Source organism: Rhinolophus sinicus, linkage group LG02 (genome assembly GCF_036562045.2).
Source record: "Rhinolophus sinicus isolate RSC01 linkage group LG02, ASM3656204v1, whole genome shotgun sequence".
In the NCBI taxonomy this organism is placed as follows: domain Eukaryota; kingdom Metazoa; phylum Chordata; class Mammalia; order Chiroptera; family Rhinolophidae; genus Rhinolophus; species Rhinolophus sinicus.
In genome coordinates this window covers 181,326,996-181,348,881 of record NC_133752.1, presented here as the reverse complement: position 1 = coordinate 181,348,881, position 21,886 = coordinate 181,326,996, and the positions used below count along the sequence as shown (strand labels likewise).

The window sequence follows — 21,886 nt, the reverse complement described above, 5'->3', positions numbered from 1 at the left end:
CGATTTGGTTTCTTTGTGTCTGTGTGACCTGTACCAAGTCATGGGTTTCCCTGAACTTCAGTTTCCTTGTCTTTAAAATGTGGGTAATGCCTGCCTTCCGGGTTTGGATCAGTTAAGATAATTTATGTAAAAGCGTGTTCCAAACTGTAAATAAATATAGAGGGTGCCAAAAATGTGTACACATTTTAAGAAAGGAAAAACTGTATTCAAATTGTAAAACTCAGTATATACTGATAACAAAAGATGAATACAAGTCATGTATACAGTTTTTGGCATCCCCGGGATATATATAGTACTTATCATATACATGTGACATGACTATCAATTCAGATACAGCACCCATCAGTCCCTAATTCAAAGGTCTCTGATTCTTCATAGGGCCAATTAATTCCAAAGCTATTAGAATGGTGAGTGCTCAGATGGTTGTAGCATTCTATAAAAACCATCTTTTTGTGCTAGTGTTATCCATGCTTAGAAAGTATATTGAGAATGGAATTGGAATTTCCCTCTTTACGATTTTAATTGTATAAATATGAAGACTGCCAAGGAGCGTCGACCATGGTGGAAAGGGAATCAGTGCAAAATGATCATCAAAGTCAGGAAAAGCAGGGGAAAGATAGAATAGTTCTCCGCACATACAGGTTCCAAAAGTGTGCAGCAAAGGCTATCTCACAGTAATAACCTGTTTTTACTGTAACATGGTCAGATTAAACATCAAGTGAGAAAGAAAGGATTATTTTTTCCTTAAGTGAAATTTAGAACTTGTTTGAAGTACACAGTACGCAAAATTGTTACCTAGAGAAGCATGGATATCTCAAAAAGCCATGAGGCAAATGCTTAGGAAAGAAGGAAGAGAGTAGTGTATTCTTTTATACTTTCCCTGGGAGGGAAAGCCCGTTGTTCCTAGAAATTCTCCGCCGTGCTCTGGCATTACGGGAAACTACAGATGCAGCCTTTAGAAAATAGTACAACTGTGTTAAGAGGAACAGCATTTTCCAAAGTGATTTTTTCCCAAAAAAAACTATACAAGTTTTCTTATTACTGTGTTATATCAAATTTTAAATTATAAGTTAGGGGCTAGTTTTTAATTTAGATTTTCATTACTTAGCTGCTCCTCAGAAAGGCTCAGCCTGTCCATAACTTCAGTATTTTCCCCCATGAAGGTCTAAAGAGCAACTCTTATACTTAAGCACAGACAGATAATATATAACCCAAAAAAAAGAAGAAGAAGGTTAAGAATAAACTCAATAAGCTCTTCCATCAGGAACTTCCGATGTGACAGCTTGTCGAGTTGACAAGCTGACATACCAGCTTCAGACATAACTTGAGATGTTGATGATATCTGTGCCCCGTTTCAAGCCAGAAACTCTAAACCACCCGCCATCTATTCCCGAAGGCATCATACCAAGCAGAAGTGGAAAATGTTGCTTTTGTACTTGGAACTTAAAATCGATGGGTTGTGCACCCTGTTTATTATTCGGAACAGTCGTTTTTCAAAATATACGCCACTCTCCCTTTGACAACTTTGGGCTTGGAAATTGCAATATTATTAGTGTCTTTCAGGCCACATTGCCATGCTACTGTCTATACTATACATTGGTCTTTAAAAAATAACGGGAAGAAGTGGGTGCATTTTAGGTTTTGATGCTCATCTTACAAGTCTTGTTCTTTTATTCTCTATCAAGCCCATCAGTGAGGCAAATAAGGCAGATGCCAGATAGACGTAACACCTCCAGTCATTTTGCTAGGGAAGCTCTGATGTCTCCGCTTTCCCTCCGTGTACTGGGAATTAACCAGTGTGAATGTTTCCAATTAAAACCAGACCATGGGTTTTTAAAAAAACATCAATAGAAAAGATCCTATTTTCAACTGAATAAATCAGAAATCTTACAATACATAAAAACCCTATTTCAGTGGCATCGACCTTGTGATAGTTCACGGCGCCTTAGGCTTGCTGACGTTGAGCAGCTTGTTCACAAAGAGGCACACCAGGCTACTGTTCCACTTGTTAAAGTTTTGGAATGTTTCTCATTATATTCAGTCCTGTTCTTGGGTCCACAGGTCAGAGTTTGGGCTGGTATAATCTGACCTTGCTAAATTTTCAAGGGTAGGAGAATTCTCTTATTCTCCTTCTCCCTCTTTTCATTCCAGGGTTTAAAAAAAAAGAAGAAGAAGAAGAAGAGAAAGGAAGAGAAGGGTTTTCTTAATGACTAGAAGAAATAGGGCTGATTATGCAGTGCTGTCTGAGTTCATTCCGTTTGTGTGTTACTAAAATAATATATCAGTAGGAACTTTTCTGGATGCATGCAAGTAACAAAAATCCAACTCAAGATGTCTTAAGCAGACAAGGGCATGCATTTGAATCATTTCACTGCAAAGTCAGGTCGACCTAATCCCCATGCTTGTCTGATGTCTTGCCCTCTGGCTCTTCATATCTCGGCTCTGCTCTCCCCTCTTCCCAGACAGGCTTTCTCTACATGACAGAAGTTTCAAAGTCAAATTCCTACTAAACTTGAACATACTAGAAAGAGGGCTTTCTTTCCAAGAGTTGCCCCCAAAAAATCCCAGGGAGAGAGAGAAAGAGAGAGAGGGGGAGAGAGAGAGAGAGAGAGAGAGAGAGAGAGACAGACACACACACACACACACACACACACACACACACACACACACGGGGGTGGGGGGAGAGATTAACCAGGCAAAGGTCACATGACTGGAGGTGGTTTTAGCTCCACCTGAACCACATGGACTGAAGGATGAGAAGGGAGTTCCTCCTGCAGTCAAAGGGCCATGACTGGAAATGGGGATGGTTTCTAGTAAGGCAGAGACAGGAATAGTGGGTGCCTGAATAAACCCACTTTTACTTTCAAATTCTGACAATGTCTGATGGAAAATTGTTATATCACAAGGGTATTGATTTCTTTTTTTCATACTTAATTTATGAGCTTTTCTAAAATACCAGATTTGAAGTAATGAGATCAGGGTTGAAAATCCCATCTCTGATATCTATTACCTCTGTAACCTTGAACAAGCCTCTTAACTACTCAGAGCCTTAGTTTTCTCTTCCTAAAGTGAGATTAATTCCCAGCTCGCATCATTGTTGTGAGGCACAGAGAAAATAGTATTTGTCAAAGTACTTTACAAACTACAAACCTATGTGTTTGGGTTTTGGAAATTATTATTTTGAGATGACTTCTAGTTTTTTTCTGCTTTTTCAACTGCAACTGGGACTAAATGTATTTTAAAGTAAAGCTCATAATATGTAGCTACATTTTACAAAACTATTTTTATTTTCCCACTTGTAAGCCCAAACTAATCCCTCTCTACTGATAGGGAAACAATGGTTCTTAGGAATCCAAACACTGTGTAAGCAGTTCCTATCTGTGTTATAACCTATTAGCACTGGAGCTGTTTGGAAAGGATTTATGGATGATATCCATACTTCAGTACTTTTAAACAGTTTATGAGTTAGCACATGTCAAAATATATCATTATATTTTAGGTTACAGTATTTTATTTCTCTTAAAGTGTATGTTGGCTTTGTCAGGACAAGGCGGGACTCTTCCCTGGTCATTTTCAATTCCCTATAATAAGCATTCCATAAATACACAAGGTTATAGGCACCGCAAAACCACTGGTTTTTAGAACTCCACATTGAACATGAATTGAGATGATCTCAAATTTTTTAGAGAACTAAACCAGCTAGAACAGCAGCCTATCACCTGCCCAGCTTAGATCTGGCAATCCATTGTCATCATTGTCAGCCAGTACTGATTAATACAACTTTATAATGAGGAAATCTAGGCACAGAGAGTTTATATTGCTAACCCCAGGCCACACATATCATGAGATGCAGAGACAGGATTTGAACCCAGGCAGTCTACCTTCATAGCCTGCCCTTTAACCACTGTGATGAACACCCCAGGTTGTCCCTACAAACTGGGTACCAGCAGACATGAAACATTCTAGAAATTCTAGAACCCCGAAAGGCTCCAGTGCAATGTTTTGAGTCCTTTGACAAATTCTATTAATATCTAATACCTTGTGTAACTGCAAGGTTAGTAAAGAATTAAATCTCTCAGGTAGCATGGATGAGCATTGTATTTGAAGAAAACCCTTCTCTCTTCTCATCCAATTTTTCATTCTTTACAAATGAGGAATAGCAAACAATTGCTTCATATAAACAATTATGAAATGATGTGATCCCCCCCTTTCTGTAAAGCTCTTTATTTTAATGAGGTTTGAATGCAGCATCACAAAAGGTTGTAGTTCTTTATGTGCATTAATGCCTAGAAGATTCTTCTGTTCCTTTTATTAAAGAAAAACAGGATTTTAGAGTGGGAAGGGGCCAGAAAGTATATCTACTGTGTTTCCCTGAAAATAAGACCTACTTGGACCATCAGCTCTAACACATCTTTTGGAGCAAAAATTAATATAAGACCTGGTCTTATTTTAATATAAGACCGGGTATAATATAATTAATATAATATAATATAATATAATATAATATAATATAATGTAATATAATACTGGGTCTTTTTTCCCCCAGCTTTATTGAGGTATAACTGACAAAATGAATTGTACAATGTGATGATCTGATAGACATTGTGAAAGGATTCCTACCATCAAGTTAATTAACAATTCATCACCTCACATAGTTACCTTTTTTTTTTTTTTTGGTGAGATTTAAGATATACTCTTATCAAATTTCAATTATACAATAAAGTATTATCAGCTACAGTCACCATGCTATACATTAGATCCTTAGAATTTATTCATCTTCTAACTGACAGTTTGAACCTTTTAATACTGGGTCTTATATTAATTTTTGTTCCAAAAGACACCTTAGCGCTGATGGTCCGACTAGGTCTTATTTCCGGGGAAACACGGTAGTCCTGTCTCATGATGCATCATCCCTTTTAATACATCCTTAACAGACAGCCTCAAGTTTCTGCTTAAACTTGTTACTGGAAAGGTGGCCCCCACTTTGTGAGGCAGCCCCATGGCTAGAAAAGTTTCAATTCATAAATAAGCCTTCCTAAAACTCCTATGTAGTTCACGCTATCTTCTGAAACAACGGAGAGTAAAACTGCTCCCTCTTGATGAGACTAGTTCTGAAGACAATTTGCTGTTTCCGCATCACTGTATTAACCTTATCCAGCTTCTTGCCCATATCATTCTGACAAGGCTGACGTGGGCTACACAGCATCTTGATTCCCCCGCCCTGGGCACACGCCTGCTTTGTGGATGTTCATGGTTAACCACATGAACATATTAATTATTACTGAGCTTTTCTTCGTGAAAGTTTCCCAGCCTTTATCAATGGCCATAAGCCTGTGTGTGTGTGTGTGTGTGTGTGTGTGTGTGTGTGTGTGTGTTTAACCTTAATGCAGGATTTTACATTTACATTATTACTTTCTAGCTAAAACAGTTTTATCAAGTTTATACAATAATCCTAATTTACCAATGCCCTTTAAAATCTTGGTTAACATTCGGTATATCTGTGATCCTTCCCAAATATGTAATGTACTCATTAAAAAATCTGACCTCAAAAAAAGCATGCCTCTCAAGTGATCCAACAGTTTATTGATTTCAGTGTTGAACAAACAGAGCTGAGGGAAAACTGTAGCCTTCTACCAGAGACCTCTTAGGTTGGCATCACTCAAAGTGATTGTTCAACTCGACCTTGTTTTTCTATATTTTCCACAAGGATGCAATGAGGAAATAATGGGGTCTCAGTAAACATTGTTGAATGAATGGCTCTGTCCAGTACCTTTTTTCTTACCAGAGGCAGGAAGCAATGTTGAACACATAGTTAATAAATGGGTTTCAATAAGGAAAATGTGACCCCTCGATTTGCAAGAAAGGAACATAACAGATGTTTTAAAGAGATGTTATAGGCAAAGAACGATATTGCTTTGTAAAGTCAAGTTTCTCTGAAGCATTTCAAGTTATGATACAAAAAAAGAAAGCTGAGTGCTGTTTTTCTGAATGCGTTACTAATATTTCCACTTTTTAGTAGTCCTAAAAAACGTTTGTGGTGGCATCCAAACAAGTAAACTAACCCATATTGCAATAAACAGCATAATCCCAATTGACTTAAATTTCCTTCAACATCCAGAGACCTGGGGAGCTGTGTAATAGGATCTGGATTTACAGTGTTCCATTTTTTTCTCTGCTCTATTTTTTTCCTGTGAAGAGATTTCATAAATAATTGTGTAATGTCATTTAGGGCTCCAACTGTCATATTAGGCAATGCATGCTATATATTATCTCTACAAATGAATAACAGGAATCACATAGCCTATAGTTCTCTCCTACTTTGGCAGCTGAGGGCTTATTTTATGTGCTATCAATACAAGAGTCAGAGTTAACAAGGAAGGGAGCGAGGGGAAAGAGGGAGGGGGGAAGGGAGGAAAGAAGGAAGGAAGGAAGCGATGGATGACTGTAAATTGGTGCAGGCTACAGGTAACAATGTAATATGTATCATGCCAGTGTACTTAGGATGGGGCCAAACATGGTATTTATTTCCTCCCACTCTTGTTAGAGTGATTAATGCTGACACCAGCAATAGTGGGTCATACACAGAGACACAACTGTTGGCCTGGCTTTTCACTTCTAGCTGGTGATTTCCGATCTGTCCAAGAATTTCCCCGTAGACACGGAAAGGTCACGAGCATGAAGGTTTGCAAGGACCGCTCTTGAGAAAGATGGTGAAATGACAGGCGAAAGCATTTTCTTGAGTCCAGCATTCCCTGCATATAATACTGTTTATTTAAAACCTTTTATTAAAAGGGTCAGTGGTAAGAAACCCTTAACTTGAGATGTTCACAGTATAGTTGAAGAGAAGAATCACATACAGTTGCTGGAGGGCCATGTATGTGTCACAAAACTCACCAGAGAAGGAGGATCGTTCCTGCATCTACAACATAAGAAATGATAAGATGGTGGCCTGCAGGCTCTGGGTAACTCAGGAGAGACAAAAGGTTGTGATTTTCTGATTTCCAGGCAAAGGTCAGTTAGTGCCCATAAAAGAAGAAGCCGCAGGCGTGGGCTGTCACTGCTGGAAGCAAAGAAGCATCGGAAGTGTTCGGTGCATTATTCCTTGACTGAACTGAATTTGTTTGACTCCATCCTTTGACACATCTCATCTCGTTTTAGTCTCTGCTCAAGGAGCCTTGGAGTTTGCTGGCTGCTGACTGAGGTCTCCTTTGTTGGGACGCACTTTTCTTTTGCCTTGGAAGCTGTTTTTTCACACTTCAAGTTTGTTTTCATTTTGTTTTAGAAGCTCCGTCATGCAAAAGAAGGAATTGATTATTATTCCTTTAGCTTTCACAGTGAACCTGTCCTATTTCTCGATGGAGTCTTTCTGGTCAATTTCTAAATAACCTGTAGTGTGAAAGAATTATGACAAACATAAGGGAGAAACAGAGCAAAAGCCAATTTTTTTTTTCAGAGCTAGAACAAGGCAGAAAATTTCATCTTTGATAGAGTCTGACCAAAGGCTGTATTCATACAAGTTTCTTTATTACCCTAGCTATGCAGCAAAACTCCCAGAAGGTTTTCAGAGCCTAATTGGTGTTGTCGAGTAGACGGAGCCACAGTGTGCCTGCTCCGTTCCACCAGCAGCCTGTGAATCCCAGTTTACTGCTGGTCTTGACAATGGAAAAAGGATGGTGTCCATCACAATTTCCATTCCAGAAACATGGACTAAAAGCAGAGTGAATCCCTACTCACTTTGTGTCCCGTGCCTTGCATCCAATAGATGAACAGTAACTGTTTTAAATGAATGTCGGGGTGCCAGGTAGACTTATGCTCTAAAGTTTTTTCAAGTTTCAGTTTCTGCTTGAAAGAATAATCCTTTTATAATGTGGGCAGCATAGACTTGATTTGGATGTAACACGCTGGGTCTTCGGGGAAGGCTTCTGTGAGAAGGTAACTTTGGAGTAGAACCTGAAAGAAGTGAGGGAGCTCGTCCTGCAGTATCTGGAGGAAGAACGTTTCGGGCAGAGGGGAAAACAAATGCAAACTCTTTGAAGCAAGAGTGTGCTTTGCTGTTCAGAGCGGAGTGAGCAAGAGGAAGTGTTAGGAAGAGCTTAGAAGTGGAGGAAGAGCTTAGAAACAATTCTATAAAAGGATGTTAAACATCCCATTGCAATTTCATTTGCCTATTAATTTGCCTCTCCTCCCTCGGGCGGAGGGCAGGGAGGGAAGGCGGGATGGTGCCAGAGGGTGGAGTTCCTTGCAGGCCATTGTTAGGACTCCGAATTTTCTGCCGAGTTAAATGGAGCAGAGTGGCATGGTCTGGCTTTCCTTTTAAATGGCACATTTGGACTGTTGTATTGAGATTAAGGACTAAGGCAGGCAGGGATGAAAATAATGAGATCAGTTTGGAAGCTAATAAGATAATCCAAGTAAGAAAAGGTAGTGTCTTGGACCAGGTAGGGCTAGGAGGGTGAGAAGACTTTAGAAGTAGATTCAGTAGGATTTGCTGCTGGTTTGAGTGCGACATGTGAAGTGAAAGGAAAGGATGAGTCCAACTGGAAGAAGGGGTTTGGCGTTTATTTGCTGAGATAAGAAAACTTGTAGCAGAGGGGAGATAATCAGGAGCTTGGATTCGGGCATTTAATGAAAGGTTAAGATGCCTATTACTCATCAAAGTACGGGTGTCAAGAAGGCAGCTGGATATCTGAGTCTGGACTTCAGAGGAGAGGTCTGAGCTGAAGATACAAACTGGGGAGTCGGGACTGGAAGAGACCACCTAGTATAACCAGAGACAGGAAAAAGATTGAGGACGGATTCTCCAGGGATCAGAGGATGATCAGATCGTAGGAACCAGCAAAGGAGGCTGAGAAATGGAAGGAGCCATCCTGTGCGTCAGATAAGTCAAGGCAAATGAAAAGCTGTATTTGACAGAGTGGAGGTTACTGAGAGGAGCAGTTTAAGTAGAGTGAGCTCAAGTGGAGGCAGGAAAAGGGAAAGTGGAGACTGTGGAGACCCCTCTTGGGTAGAACAGATGCATCTTGGGGAGGTTTGCTTCTTAAGGAAGAACAGAAATTGAGCAGGAGCTCAAGGAAGATGTTGGGTCAAGGGAAGGAATCTGTTTGCTTTGACTGCGAGATGTTACAGCACTTTTTGGGAATGCTTCAGGAAAGGGGAAAGAATGGATGATGAAGGAGAGATAATTTATTGCAAACTACTGGATTGCTACCAGTTGAACAGAAAAGAAGTCCACTTTAGGAGGAAAACTTTGGCGATATGCTTTTGTTTTGTTTTTAAATTTCAATGCAGATATGTTCTATTTTCTGAACTAAATTCATGATAACCTGAGATACAGGTGGTAAGAAAAGTGAAATAGGTGTGTGTTGTATTTTAAGAAAACGTTTCCAGAGTGAGGAGACAGGTTTGAACAAACGATAAAATTAGACCCCTTCAAATATGTGTTGACTTCATTTAATTAAACATTAAATTATTAATTATATCTCAGTTATAAGACTACTATATTGTAGTTAAACCCCATTTATTTGGATTTCATGGTAATTCAGTTTCAGATAAACTACACTGGCCTTTGCAGTATATGTAGGAAATTAATAGGCAAATGAAATTGCAACGGGATGTTTAACATCCTTTTATAGAATTGTTTCTAAGCTCTTCCTCCACAAGCAGCTCTGTAACACATAGGTGTGCTAATTGCAGATGTACCTTCTCCCTTCAGTAAAGACGGCAGCCCTTTTTCAGCCTTTATCAGGAAAAATGAGAACTTTTCTAACAAGAAATCTGCAGGGTTAATTTCTGGCGCTTTTTATCAGAAGTGTGTAAGCAGTGACATCATTTAAAGGCACGAGTGGCAACAACAAACTGGACCAACTGCAAGTGATAAAAATTACGTTAATTAATGTTCCTATAGTGCTTTACCATTTAACACGATGTTTTGAACCTATTCTGTGATTCCATTCACTCAGTGAATGCATTTGACAGCCTTCTGCATTCTAGGTCCTAGAAGTTTAGGTTCTAGAAATTGTGCAAAAGTTCCCTCTCTGATGAAGCTTGCCATGAGCTGCACAACACCCTAGTGAAACATGCAGGTCAGGTACTATTACCCGTCTTTCCAGATGAAGATGTTCTAAGGCTTAATTAAAACTTAGATTTACACCATTAGTGTTCTAAGAATTGGGGCCTCAGATGAAATTTCATTACTTCCTCAAAACTTTTCAAACCTCAGCACTTTCATACGTGTTGCATCCTGAAATGTTATCTTCATAAATATAATGAAATTCTGCAGCGGAAACTTGTGTATTTAAAAAAATGTATTCTAGCACTCAGTCTAATATCTATGTGTCTAGAAGAGCCTTTTCATAGTATGAAGACAGCAGTTACAGCTGGTCCATTATAAGTTAATGCTCTATGAGCCTGATAAATCCTTTGCCAACAGAATTACTGTGATATCTAAAATGTATCAGTTTTTTTAGAAAACAACCTTCATAACTAAAATACAATTAACTGCCTTTATTTTAGACTCCTTTAAAAATCTGACTGTTTACCATTTGCATTGAGTCACATAATTATTGGAAATTATAGAGGTTTTACTTTTTCAAAGTTTAAAACATAGCTTATAAATGGAAAATAGTTATTGTAACTTCTTTAAAAGGTAGGTAAGCCACGTATGAACTCTCTTCAGAGTGGTTTTTTTTTTCTTCTTTGAGAAAATTTTTATACGGATTTTTAAAAATAAAGTAGGTATGGCGCGAGACCCTCGTTTTCCTCATTAACTCCCTGGTAACTTTCTGTGACTGTTGGAAGATATATTCATATAGCAGGATGCTAGATGGGAATTTTCCTGTAGGTACTAAGTACCACACATTCTAAAGAGAAAGCCACACCGTGGTCGAGGTTTACTGAAAGAAGGTAGACCTGTCCTGCCAGTCAGTGACCAGTCCACATAGCGAAGATTGGTGCTGAGGAAGGACAGAATTGTCTGAACCACTGTGGAAAGAGCTGAGGCTTTTCCTCCCTTCCCATGGAAGAGACGAATGAGTCTGTTCTATGCACTGCAAGCCTAGAGAGAAGGACTCCAAGAGGACTGCTTATCCATACTGGGGGAGCCTGCCAGGAGAGGAAACTAGCATCTCTTTCCACAGTTGGACTTCTTGCAGGTAAATGTACCTAGCACCAACCTGATGTGAAGAATAGAGAATCAGAAAGAGATATCCTGGCAGGGAGGGGGAGTGGTCACCGAGCAGCCTGCCCTGCATGGCAAGGATGTGCCCATTTGATGTGAGGAGGCTTGCAGAGGGAAGCTGGGCTTGTGCCCTCTCCCCTGTGTCCTACCCAAGGGGCGTGCATGTGCACAAGGAGGGCTGAGTGAAGGAAGTCAAGCTAGAGCCACATCTCTCACATCAGGTACTGTGTAGTGGGAGCCCCCTCCACACCCCAGCAAAGCCCTCCAGGGAGTACAGCCCAGGGCAGGGCAGGTCCTACAAGAGAGCATCAGAGGCCAAGTTAGTATTATACTGAGAACCAGTGACAACCATCAGAGACAACTCAGCGACTGCCATTTAAGAAAGATGCCCTTGTCGGGAATTCTGGTCAAGATGGTGGAGTAGGTAAACTCTGGGCTTACCTCCTCTCATCAAAATGACAACTAAACTACAGAACAACCATTATTGAGAATCGCCTGAAGTCTAGCTGAACTGAAGCCCAACAACTAAGGACGTACAGAAGAAGCCACCTTGAGACTGGTAAGAGGGGCAGAGACGCAGAATGGGCTGGTCCAAAACGTGTGTGACCATTAAAAATCAGGAAGGATATCTCGGCTGTGGAGGTCCCCCCAGAAGAGTAAGGGGTCCCAGCCCCACACCACACTCCTAAGACCAGAGTGTCAGTGCTGGGAAGTGAAAACCAGCGAAGATTATGACTGAGTGAGATGAGGGTGGCTGCAGTCCTAAGGGCTCCTCTTAAAAGGCCCTCACACAGTCTTGGTCACTGACAGGCTCACTCACTCTGAGCTCCAGCACTGGGGTAGCAGCTGGAAAGGCTCTAGGGACATACAGGGAAGAACCAAGTTGTCTGGCCTCAGGGTGAGAGCTGGAGGGGCAGCTCTCTCTCAGTCAGAGTTGCTGGCAGAAGCCATTATTTCTTTGTTGAGCCCTCTTTTCCCAGCATGCAGATGTAGGCAGACACCATATCTGAGTCTCCATCAACCTTACTAACACCGTTCATTCACGCCACCCTGGTAATTATGAGACCCTGCCCCACCCAACTTTCGGGCCCACCCAAACCTTTTCCAGTGGCTTTTCCATACAAACAGCCTGTCTTAGCTCATGGTGCAGACTTTCCTAAAATTTTTCAAAGGTTCACAAAACCCAAACAAACAGCATATGACTTCATTGTGTTGCATACCTCTGGCTGAGCAGCCCTAAGCTGGCACTAGCAACAGCCAGCCTCGGTTCATGCTAGGTCTCTCAAGGCGCAGCACAGGTGGAAGATATCTGCAGATTGCTTTCTGGCTCATGCCAGGTGGCCCAGGGCAGGGCACAGTTTGTGGCTGAACTTGGTCTCCCAGGAGGCCCCAGGGCTGGCACGTCCAATGGCCAGCTTCAGAGCATCAATGGCTACCTCCAAGGACAACACACACAAAGGGCACACTAGGCAGGCACCAGAGCCCTGTTGAGGCAGATCCTGCTCTGTAGGATCAGCCCCTGCACAACAGGTTTTCCACTGTACTCCAGGCCAGTCCTCACAACCAATCAGCCTGAGGGTAAATCCCTCCTATTGACGTACCAACAGCAATCAAGTTTCAACTAAAATAGGAGGGCACACACAACTCACATAAGGACACACCTGGAGCACCCAGCTCAGGTAACCAGGGAGACTGCACCACTGGGTCCCACAGGACACCTACTACATAAGGCCATTCTACCAACACTGGGAGACATAGCAGCCCTACCTAATATGTAGAAACAAAAACAGGGAGGTAGCTAAAATGGGAAGACGAAAAAATATGTCCCAAATGAAAGAACAGAAAAAAACTCCAGAAAAAGAACTAAACAGATTGGAGACAAGCAATCTACCAGACCCAGAGTTCATAACACTAATTATAAGGATGCTCGGTATCTCAGGGAGAGCTTCAACAAAGACAGGAAACATAAAAGTGGAGATAGAAAACATAAAAAAGAACCAGTCTGAAATAAAGAATATAGTAATTGAAATGAATATAGTAGAGGGCTATATTAGAGGAATCAACAATAGATTAGATGAAGCAGAGGATCAAATGAGCTATTTAGAAGATAAGGTAGCAGGAAACACCCAATCAGAACAGCAAAAAGAAAAAAGAATCCAAAAAAATGAGGAAAGTTTAAGGAGCCTCTGAGACAACATCAGGTTTTATCATAGAGGTACCAGAAGGAAAAGAGAGAACAAGAAATTAAAAACCTATCTGAAGAAATAGTGACAGAAAACTTCCTTAATCTGATGAAGGACGTGGATATTCAAGCCCAGGAAGCACAGAGTGTCCCAAACAAGATGAACTCAAAGAGGCCAACACCAATACACATCATAATTAAAACACCAAAGGTTAAAGACAATCTTAAAAGCAGCAAGAGAAAAGCCCTACAAGGGAGCTCCCATCAGTCTTATTAGCTGATTTCTCAACAGAAGCTTTGCAGGCCAGAAGGGATTGGCACAAAATATTCAAAGTGAGGAAAGGCAAGGATCTACAACCAAGATGACTCTACCCAGCGAAGCTATCATTTAAAATCAAAGGACAGGTAAAGAGCTTCCCAGAGAAGAAAAAGCTAAAGGAGCTCGTCACCCCCTAACCAATATTACAAGGAATGTTAGAGGGACTCCTATAAGGAGAAGAAGAAAAAAAATAAATAAATAATATGAGTAATAAAATGACAGTAGCTACATATCTATCAACAATTACTTTAAACAGGTATAAATGGATTAAATGCTTCAAGAAATAGAGTGGCTGAATGGGTAAGAAAACAAGACCTTTCCATATACTGCCTACAAGAGACTCACTTCAGATCGAAAGACTCAGACTGAAAGTAAAGGGATGGAAAAAGATATTTCATGAAAAATGGAAACAAAAGAAAGCCGGGGTAGTAATATTTACTATATTAGACAAAATAGACTTTAAAAGAAAGGCTGTAACAAGAGACAAGGAAGGACGCAGTAATCCCACTTCTGGGTATTTATTTGAAGAAACCCAAAATGCTACTTTGAGGGCATGTGTGCATCTATAAGTTCATTGCAGCATGGTTTACAATGGGCAAGATTTGGAGGCAGCCTGGGTGTTCTTGAATAGACAAATGGATAAAGAGGTGGTACATGCATACAATGGAATATTACTCAACCTTAAAAAAGAATGAAATCTTGCCATCTGCAACAACATGGATGGACCTAAAGCGTATTGTGCTGAATGTAGTAAGTCAGAGAAAGACAAATGTCACATAATTTCACTTATAATTAGAATCTAAAGAACAAAATAAAACAGAAACCAGGTCACAGATACAGAGAACATTTTTTGGTTGCCAGATGGGAGGGGCATTGGGGATGAAGTGAAAAAGAAGGAATTAAGAAGTAAAAATTGGTTGTTACACAGTATTCATGGGGATATAGGGTATAGCCTAAGGTATACAGTCAATAATATTGTAGCAATTTTGTATGATGCCAGATGTTAGGGGGATCACTTCTTAAATTATATAAATGTCTAACCACTATGCTGTATACCTGAAATTAATATAAAATAATATTGAATGACAACTGTAATTGAAAAATTAAAAAGGTGGGAAATGGTGAACGGGAATAAGAGACTTAGATTTCCAGGTATAAAACAAGTCACGGGGATGTAATGTACAGCATGGGGAATATAGTCAATAATATTGTGATAGCACAGTACGGTGTCAGATGGTAATCCCACTAAAGCATGGAGTTGATATATTTAAATCAGATGGCAGCTATTCGAGACCAGGCTGGGAGGGTAATGGACCCAAGACTTAACTTGCTAGAGATTTAATTTTTGAAAAGCAGGAAGAGGAAGATCCCCCTGTGGAGAAAATAACCTTAAGTTTAAAGAGGGCACTGAGAAGAGCAGAGCTGGTTTAAGTGGAAGATGGTTGGAGGTGCCTTTTGGTCAGACCCGGGGATCTTTCTTGTTTAACAGAATGCCAGTTACCTGACAGTCTGTCCCCAGCAAGCCATCCAGATGACAGAAGGGATGGAAAGCAAAGATGTAGGTGTGTGAGATGTTACATTTCTGGTGAGCGTTTCTGGGAGGGTGATGTTGGAGGAAACATTTAGCCAGGGAGAAGCTTTCTTTTCCTTAATTCTTTTGCCAATGATATTATTCTTTGCTGGGTTTCTAAACCCTTTTGTGGTTATGTTCTTATCTTCTTCCTGCACTGATCTTTGTACGATCTCTTTGTGAATTCTGGGGATGTTCTTAGAGCTTGCTGAATAAGTTTAGGCGCTCTGCCATTTTCTGTGATTCAATTTCACAGCGTCTTTTAGAATGATGGAATTCAGGAAAAGAACTCTGTGAAGGTCAGCCAGGATCCTAGTCAGTTTATTTAGTGGTTTCTACTATAACTCCTAAGAGGGGTAGTTGGTTAGTTTGGCATTTGGTCCTAAGCAAACATTATTGCCTTTTAATAATTGTTAGTTATTAGATTGGTAATGGTGTGGTGGAGAGAGCAAATTACAGAGCTGATTCATTATGTGCAAAAATGCTGTTCCCCAAAGTACCTGCTTGAATGACAGAACTGAGCTTGCCTCCCCCAACCCCTCCTTGCTCCAGCCTCCTTCCTGGCACCTCTGCCACCACACACTCCCACTGCTGGGTGGCAAACTGACACTTCCCCCCTTGTTAACCACAGTTGTGCCCTTGAGAAGTCTGGAGGGAAAAATATCTCTGCGTTTATCAAATGGAGCAATGACCAAATTAGGAAAGTCATTTTATTGCATCGTTTGCTCATGGTCATTTGAAGATAAGAAAATTTAAATGTTTGACTTGTGTTGAAAGTTTGTTCCCTATCTTTCTTGAACGTCATGAAAATATTGATCTTCTGAAATGAATGATGTGAAGAAGGAAGGTATTTCCATTCTCTTTGGCAAATGTAAAACACAGCTCACTTCTTCCAGCATGATTGGTAATTTCCCTTGATCTAAAACTAATGCATAAATGGTCTTTCTTTTCTAGCCAACCCACAATGTTTTTTAAGCAAAAGAATGGCTTGAAAGTCAATTACTAAACCTTGGGCATTTTTTGAGCTTTTTTGTTTGTTTGGTTTTGGGGGGTTCTTTTTGCTGGTTTTTTGTTTTAGAAATGTGCTGCTTTGCTTTTTATGATTTTCCTCCTTCTCTCCCTCATGCTACTTTGGTAGCTGCCATGTTTTAAATATTGACAAGATGAGATAGTTTTCTGTTTATATCAGCAGTCGTCTGTCTGTGAAATATGGACGAATCAGAACGCTGGATTTCCTTTCTCAGCCATCCATCAGGTTCATAATGTAAGGTTACAAATGGTTATTTACTCGTCCTGAGTTTGCGCTATGTAATGTGTTGCAAAGTGTTGTCAGTAGCCGTAGGGACTGTGTCCCGGCAATGCAGAAAATCTGTGGTGTCTAATGACTGCTGAGATTTTTTTTTGTCTATGATACTTCATTCACTGTGCCTTGTGACTATTGACGTGCAAACATTGTCCTAAAATGAACAACATACTTGGTTTTGAAGTCTATAGTTAAAATCTGTCCTATGTGAGTTTTGGCTTTCATCCCAGGTGTCTGTGTTAACTTGCTTTTACAGGAAGAAGGAAAAGGGTAAATTGATATATATACACATGTATATATCAGTGTTTTTCTTCCTCATTTTGTACTTCCCCGTGTCCATGGACTATCGAAGCCATTGTGTCTAACAGTTCTCAAAGGTTCATGTGCTTTACTCGTGAGAAATATTTGAGTATGATTTGCATGATATTCTGTATAAATTTTATGCAAATGGGGGAGGGTAGCCAGGAGAGGCACAATTACAGCTAAAAGTGGTTCTCAGCCTTTTTCCATTTGACAGTACTGAATTGATCTTTGGAATGTGTGTGAAACTGTGACCTATTTTACTCTGAGCTACTTAATATTCAAATGTTCACATTTCTACTAACCGATGTCATCAAAATAAATTTAATTTAAAAAAATGTTTTTAATGTTCACATTTCACCTTTGCATACTTTTTTTTAAAAATCATTTTGTTTGAAAAGTAAACATTTTAATGTCTGAGTTTTTTCCATGTAGTATTTTAAAATACATTCTTATTTTCACATCCTGTTAAATTTGTCCCATTGGATAACCTGCTGTCTGAGAGCTTGAGACATTTGGTTGAGAATCACTAAGCAGAGCTCTAGGGGCGGCATGCGAAGGGCCTCTCTCGGGGTGTCACATCACGCACGCCCTCCTCCTGTGCATGGGACTTCTGGCTTCCGGGGACCGTGGGGCGGATACATTGCCTGGTGCTGGCGCTCCAGTGACCCAGCAGTTCCTCCTGAACTTGTACATGCCAACCAGTGCTCTTCGTGTTCAGAAGTGACCATCTCTGCTCTTCATCATCAAAGGGAACATATTTAATATACCAACTGCATTTGACCGAACTCACATTCTTTATTCTTGAAGATTTTTTTAAAGGAACCACCACAGCATCCTGCTTTCATGTGTGTGTGCAAATGTTTGTAGGAGGCTTTTCCTCACATTCATATCCAGATATCTGTACGTGCATCGTTCTAAGCACAGAGCTATCGGTAACATTTATTCCTCAAAGCCGTAGAGATAACAGAAAGTAAATGTAATCACATAGATCTTATGTGTGTTTGTTTGGGGAGCCCATCTCTGATATTTGTCAGAATAACTGAAAAGGAAACCTTAAAATAACAGTGGTCGTTTAAAATCATTTAACTTTTTCATTAAGTGTTCTGAAGAAATAGATAATGTTTGTTAATATTCAGATCTAAATTTACAGGCAGGTAGGTGGGAGCAGTTCCTAGTAGAAAAGATTTAAAAGCCTCTATTTGAAAAAACCAATTAAATCCTAATTTTGAAAAATGATTAAAAGAGTAATACAAGGCTTGGAAAATACCGTACCTTCCTGTTCGTATTAGACAGCGAAGTCATAACCATGGCTTTTATTTACTGATATCCCGAGGATACGTTTTCCTCAAGAAAATAAGAATATAGACCTTGTTTCCCCTTTGCATTCTCAAAGCATATAGAATATGTGATATCTTCAGTTTTCCTTTTTAGGGGAGAGAGCTATACACTGTGATGTTTTAGCATTAGCCTTAGGGATCTGGTGCATGTGAACTAAAACCAGGCAGTTTTACCATCTTTTGAAACAATACGAAGTTTAAAAGCTTCACTTTGGACTCTGCCATCCAGTAAAAATCTAATATCTATAGAATTTGAATTTTTTTCCTGTGTTATGACTAAATGCAGCTAGTGGTTTTGTATTTTTCAGCTGGTGGTATAAGACATTTAATTTACATCATATTAGGTACAACCCAATTATAGTCCTTCAAATATAGCCAGACTATGAATTTCTAGTTAGCAGTTGGTAAATAACCTGTTAAACAGAATCCAGTCTCCATTTAAAACTCCAGTCTCAAATTATGCTTTTTCTTTATAGGAGAAGGTTAATTTTTATTTGAGCTTCAAGGGATAGTTAATGATGTACATTTTCCTCTGTTTAAGCAATATATCCTAAAGGAAATAAATACATACATACCAAGTAAATGAGATTTTTAAGCTATGACCAAATTATTGGAATATTAAGATCATTCAATACATAAATCTAAAATAAAAGTCTTCTCTAAGTATTTCAAGCTCTAAAGAGAGCCTGAAGACATTTAGTAAAAGTGGCTTGCATCATTTTAATTTCTCTTCTGTAATTAAGACTTTTAAAAATACTGCCAATCAATAATAGTTTAAAATATGACAGAATTTACCCCCAACTTTTCCTGTTTTTTTATTCTAATTAAATATTATTGCCTCATTGTTACCCATGTTTAGACCTACTTTTCATTAAAAATATGTCCTGATTATAAACCATTATTTGAGGCAAAAGAACTTCTAGAGCCATTGACTTTTATTTTGTGTTTAATAAACATTTTTAACTGGAAAATTATTAAATTATTTTTTTTCATTTACCTGAATAAATATAGGTATTATCTGGATATGAATGCACTAGTTAACAAGACCTAATACTGCGCTTCACAATTTGAATTTATTTTAGGCAAAAACCCGTATTTGCTTTTGGTCTCTTTTGCTACTCCATAGAGGAACTACTCCACCCTGCTCCTCCTAACTCATTCCTGCTGTAATTCAGCCTCCAGAAGGGGTGAGACCTAAAGCACCCTTGTTCTCTGAACTCTTGTTTTTATTGTCAGTCAACCAGGTGAAGCTGAATCCCACCCGGGGGCCAAGGCCATATGTACATGTGTTTTATAATAGTGTAATGCCAAGTCCATTCATCTCATTAAATTAACTCCAAAGAGAAAAATCGACATGTACAAGCTGAATCTTCTATATATTCTTAGATCTAAGGTTAAAAAAAAAAATGATGAATTTCCAGGAAGAAAAGAAATGTACTTTCTTATAAATTCAATCTTAAAAACATGTTTCCCTCTGTTTGAAAACGAGTTTCTGGAAATAACCACCCCGTATGACACAACTCAGTTTCTATTTCCAGAAAGGTAGATTCAATCAAGGTAGGGAATTTAAAAATATTTGGACTGGAGCAGTGTTTCAAGGCCAGAAAGAAAATAAGGATTATATTTCTCTTCCGTATAATCATCTTCCCTGTACACGTAGGAGAGGCTTTATCAGTTCACTATGATTCAAAGCAGGTGGTTTGTGATTTCTGGACCAAGTGGAATCATAGGAGAGCAGATGATGGTGCTGCCTAAACAAAGCTGAATGGATGTGCCACTGATTTCTTCAAGTGGTTATCTAATAAGAGATTGGATGATTTCCAGACGGAGGTGGTTTGTGCTGGGGCTTGTTATTCCCAAAATGGCTGCTATGACTGATGTGGATGATGTAAATATTTGGATCAGCATTTGGCTGTAGTTCTGCTTTAAGTGTATGGAATTCATATTGAAGTTTAATTATGAAAGTGCCTGAGTTAATTCAACAATTAGAGAATGAGTTTGCATATGATTTGCATGCTTAATGTACTAATGCCTGAAATATTCCTGTAACTTCAGCTTCACCCCACCATCCCCTCCCCCAGCCCTATTTCCAACCCTTGCCCAACAACCCCTGGTGTCCCCAGCTCCTGCGTGTCTGTTTAGGCTGTTTTGAAAACTGCCTGTTGAGCTCAGCCAAGGTACCTCAGCTGAACTATGACAGGGCTAACATGAAGATCTGATGCTTGGTTTGAGTTGTTACATCAGCAGACACTGGATCGAAGGATCTTTTGATGTCAACCAGCTCCTTTTGTATCATTCCACGGAGTTGCGTGCAAAGTTCTGTTGTTCTGTTAACAATGTTACCTGTGACTTAAGTGTACAACCGCTGTTTGCTATGTTGTTGTTGCTTGGGGGTGGGGGGGCAGGGGCAGGGAGAAAGGGGAAGTAAGTTAATGGAGATTAGAGGATGATTTGCTAGATTTGGGGAGAACTTTTAATTAAGAACTCACAGCTACATGTTTCCAGAGTTGTAACCATTATCACTTAAAGGTTATTACACTGAACCTCCAAATAATATTGAAATCCACATAGCCTACATTTTGAATTTTATACTAGTTTTTTTTTTAGAGCAAATCACAACCAATTGAAATGAAGACTTGGAGACATAATAAAGATACAGATGTTTGAGGAAGAAGGAAAAGAAAAGATCAAAATAGGAAGTCAGAGGAAAACTTAATCCTAAAATTAATTGCAGTCAGTTGTTTTTACCAAATAAAAATTCATATAAAAACTCAAGAATGAGTCAATGATGGATCATAAAATAGACAAAAATGCTAAAATAGAATATCCCAGGTGAAGTCGTAATAATATCAACAGTTAGTTGATAGAAGAACCAAGCCGTATGCAAGTAAATCCAGCAACTGGAAGAAAACTAACTCACAGAGAAGCTCAAAATAAAGCATGAGAGAGGAGCAAAAGGGGTTCTGACTGGTCACACACTCCAGTGAGGAGCCAAGGAAATAGCATGATGCGAGCTTAGCTCTTCCTGTGATTGGGGCGACCCATCTTAAAGAGAAAGGCTTCGGGCTTTCTACCTCTGTGAAAAGGCCTGTGCATTCCTGTGGGGCTCTAGAATTTTCTTCTGGTTTTTTAAAGCCAGGTAGAAGCTTCCAGAAGGTAAAGCCTGTGCCTCACACTTTTCAGCATTGGCAGCCATCTCATATGCCACCTAATGTAAGTCCAAGCTGCACAGAGAAAGTTGGCATCCTAGTCCTCTTCCCCAAAACACACATCCTATGGAAGCGATTCCTGGAGAATTGTGGTTATTAACCTTTTGGGGGTTTCTGGATCCTTTCAGGGAATGCAGTGAAAGTTATGGACTTTCTTTTTCCCAAAAAACATATACCTCCAAAAGTTTGCATTCTCATCCTAGACTCCTTGAAAATCCTACTTAAGAAACCCTGCAGTGCCAACCCATTTGCTAGTACCTTCATAGAACTTGCTCTCTAACCAAGGTTTTGCTTGGTTTGGGAGCTCATGAGACCGTTTTATGTTCTTTCAACTCTTGAGAAAGGTAACTTCTCATAATTCTGTAAGACCAGCCAAATCCAGGGTAGAAAAGGGTAGCTTTGGAAATCAGCCTGTTGTCGTTTTGTTATTTCTGTTTGAGAACTAAATTTTGAAAAATCAGAATCTTGACCAGAGAAAAGAGTAAGA

At 39.6% G+C, this 21,886-nt stretch overlaps 1 protein-coding gene across 22 annotated transcripts in view; it reads left to right on the top strand.

Moving 5' to 3' along the window:
- ANKS1B (ankyrin repeat and sterile alpha motif domain containing 1B) overlaps positions 1-21,886 on the top strand; it is an 891,644-nt gene that overhangs the window by 810,401 nt on the left and 59,357 nt on the right. For 8 of the 22 annotated variants that reach the window (XR_012494067.1, XM_019732116.2, XM_019732121.2 and 5 more), the window contains one exon: positions 16,437-16,511. The exons of 9 other annotated variants lie outside the window; for them this stretch is intronic. Coding sequence is in view for 12 of the 13 variants with exons in the window: in XM_019732116.2 (XP_019587675.2) it covers positions 16,437-16,511 (75 nt within the window). In the remaining variant the exon portion in view is untranslated. The remainder of the gene's footprint in view (positions 1-16,436; positions 16,512-21,886) is intronic. 5 more of the 22 variants (XM_074326202.1, XM_074326204.1, XM_074326197.1 and 2 more) reach the window with 1 other exon arrangement.